Source organism: Myotis brandtii, unplaced genomic scaffold (assembly GCF_000412655.1).
Source record: "Myotis brandtii unplaced genomic scaffold, ASM41265v1 scaffold435, whole genome shotgun sequence".
Taxonomy (NCBI): Eukaryota; Metazoa; Chordata; class Mammalia; order Chiroptera; family Vespertilionidae; genus Myotis; species Myotis brandtii.
The window spans coordinates 172,869-175,839 of record NW_005366635.1 but is presented as its reverse complement, the minus strand read 5'-3'; the positions used below and the strand labels follow the sequence as shown (position 1 = coordinate 175,839).

At 56.0% G+C, this 2,971-nt stretch overlaps 1 protein-coding gene across 1 annotated transcript in view; it reads right to left on the bottom strand.

Moving 5' to 3' along the window:
* The window catches only part of GABRG3 (gamma-aminobutyric acid (GABA) A receptor, gamma 3), a 49,311-nt gene extending 46,906 nt beyond the window's left edge, over positions 1–2,405 (bottom strand). Inside the window, 2 exon segments of the mRNA XM_005874385.2 lie at positions 338–566; positions 2,325–2,405. Coding sequence (XP_005874447.1) covers positions 338–566; positions 2,325–2,405 — 310 coding nt within the window.
* Between the last annotated feature and the right edge of the window lie 566 nt (positions 2,406–2,971).

Below are 2,971 nucleotides of genomic sequence, written 5' to 3'. Positions count from 1 at the left end.
CTGTCGGGCCCCGGGGTTCCCACAACCACCTGCACGTGGCGCCCGCAGGCGCGGCTCATTGGCTGAGCGTCAACCCAGGAACCAGGTGGTCCCGGGTTCGATCCGGGTCAGGGCACAGGCCCAGGTGGTAGGCACGACCCCCGTGCAGGAGGCAGCCAATCCGTGACTCCCTCTCATCATGGATGATGTTTCTCTCTCTCTCTCTCTCTCTCTCTCTCTCTCTCTCTCTCTCCCTTCCTCTCTGACATCAATAAAAGACACGCTTTAAAAATAAAACCCGTGACACATGCACCACCGGCATCTACTTTCTACGGAAACCACACCCGTGGGTACTCACTGCCAATGTCCGGCCGCAGCTTCTTATCGTATTCTCTCAGCAGCTTGTTGAGAATGAGCGTCACGTCCGTGTCCTGGGACTTGGGGGCCAAGACCCACTTCTGGTTCGAGGCCGTGTCTTCCTGTTCCTCCTCCTCCGCCTTCCTGGACCTGGGTCACGGCACAAGTGAGAGGACACGTCGGCCCAGCGGCTCCAGGAAGCGTGTCCCACGTGGGCTGCCCGAGGGCCACTGAAGAAGCCACAGAAGTCCCCGCGACCCTCCGCCCAGCCTCCGGATGATCTCTCAAGTCAAAAAGTAAAAGGAGACACAAGTATTCTAATTCTAGACTCGTTAGGAAGCAGGATCCGTGGCATCATGCGTGTGAGAGGTTGGCCACCCACGCGTGTATGGCGCCTGGAGCCTACGACTGAGTTCAAGCTTTTCCTTGCCTGATCTCACACTGCAATTTTATTTCTTGAAGGCATAGTGTCTAGAACAGCGGTTCTCAACCTGTGGGTCGCGACCCCTTTGGCGGTCGAACGACCCTTTCCCAGGGGCCGCCTAAGACCATCCTGCATATCAGATATTTACATGACGATTCATAACAGTAGCAACATGACAGTTAGGAAGTAGCCACGAAAATAATTTTGTGGTTGGGTCACAACAGGAGGAACTGTATTGAAAGGGCCAGAAGGTTGAGAACCACTGGTCTAGAAATAAGCCACCAATAAAAACTGTGAATTGCACACGGCCGGTGTAGCTCAAAGGCTGAACCTCAACCCGTGAACCAGGAGGTCGGGGTTCGATTCCCGGTCGGGGCACACGCCCTGGATGCAGGCCCGATCCCCAGTGGGGGGCGTGCGGGAGGCAGCCGATCGGTGATTCTCTCTCATCATGGATGTTTCTCTCTCTCTCTCCCTCTCCCTTCCTCTCTCGAAATCAATAAAACATATACATACATATTCTTAAATTGCCATGAATTTTGATCCTCAGCAAACCGTCCACCATCAAGAGGAACCGATAAAACTTGGAACACATACTCGGTAAGTGATATGCGACACGTAACACTAGTGACATTTCCTAAATGTCACTAAAAATAGCTCCTTTCACCGGGACTATGGTCAGGAATGTGAATTTTATCATTTGGAATTTAAAAACAAGCAAGCAGTCGTTGACACAGGTCCTGTGGGACACGGCTGGCGATTCATTCCACAGCAAAGGTGTGGGGAGGTGAAGGGAGGGCGGCGGACCTCGGCCAAATCACACCACCTTCTCAGGACGCACGTCCAACTGAGCTCTTCCCTCTCCCTCCCCCCCTTTCTCTCCTCTCCCCCTCCCCCTCCCCACACACCCAAAGACAGCTCCCCAGCAGAGAGACCAGATCCTGCTCCCGTGTGGCGAGGGCCCCAATGGTCTTACGGACACAGATGAGCCCACGGACCCACGCTTGTCAATCCTCCCTGTACACGGCCCCGTGGCTTCTGAGAAATACCTTGGAGCTACTTCGGAGACAGGTATTAAAAGGAATCTCGTTCTCTCCCTCTAGCGGGGATGGAGGGCTTTCCTGGAATTGCATAAGCGGCTTCCCTAGAGGCCCGGGCAGGTGAGAGGGGGGCAGGCAGCCTGCAAGGCGAAGAAGCTGCCTTCTCTCCAGGGAGACGAAGGGGGACCCCGGCTGTGGGGCAGGGCTGGGCTGGACAGGGTGGGGGGCCTGGCACTGGCTCCCCGACTCCTGAGCCCACGTGTCCGCTGGCTGCAGAACTGGAGAGAGAGAATGACACAGAGGCCTCCCAGCGCTCAGGCCCGGACACCCAGCCCCACGGGAAAACCCTCGCCTTGATGAAAGCCAAGTGTCATCTCGGGGGACCCACGGGCGTGCGGATAAAACACGCGCTCCGCTTCTCCACATGCTAAGTGGGTTATATATAATCTTTACGAGCGTTCTGTGCTCGGGACCGCAGGCTCCCGGACGCCACCCCTGCAATTCGCTTCGTCTTAAAAGCAAACCGGCGACGGACTGTCGTTGTCAAGCCGCTGCTCGGACGCTCCGGATGTTACTTCCACGTCTTGCACCTTCTCCTCCACCATTAGGACCAGGATGAAGTCTCAAATCCTTTTCCCCCCCCCCCCCAAATATATATTTTTATTGATTGCAGAGGGGAAGAGTCAAGCCGCTGCTCGGACGCTCCGGATGTTACTTCCATGTCTTGCACCTTCTCTTCCACCATTAGGACCAGGATGAAGTCTCAAATCCTTCCCCCCCCCCCAAATATCTATTTTTATTGATAGCAGAGAGGAAGAGAGAGGGAAAGAGATAGAAACATTCATGATGAGAGAGAATCATGGGTCGGCTGCCTCCTGCACCCCCCCTACTGGGGATGGAGCCCGAAACTCAGACATGTGTCCTTGACTGGAATCGAACCCGGGACCCTTCAGTCCGCAGGCTGACGCTCTATCCACTGAGCCACACTGGCCAGGGGAAGTCTCAACTCCTTTGAAACACTAGCAGGAGCCCCTCAGCCTCAGAGAGCAGCGAAGCCCCTTCCTGGTGTCCCCGAGGACCCGGTGCGACTTAGGTTTCAGGGTACAGTGAGCTCACCCGCGGGGAGTCAGGCTGGGCACACTGCCCCCCAGGGAGCTGCCAAGCCGTCGGC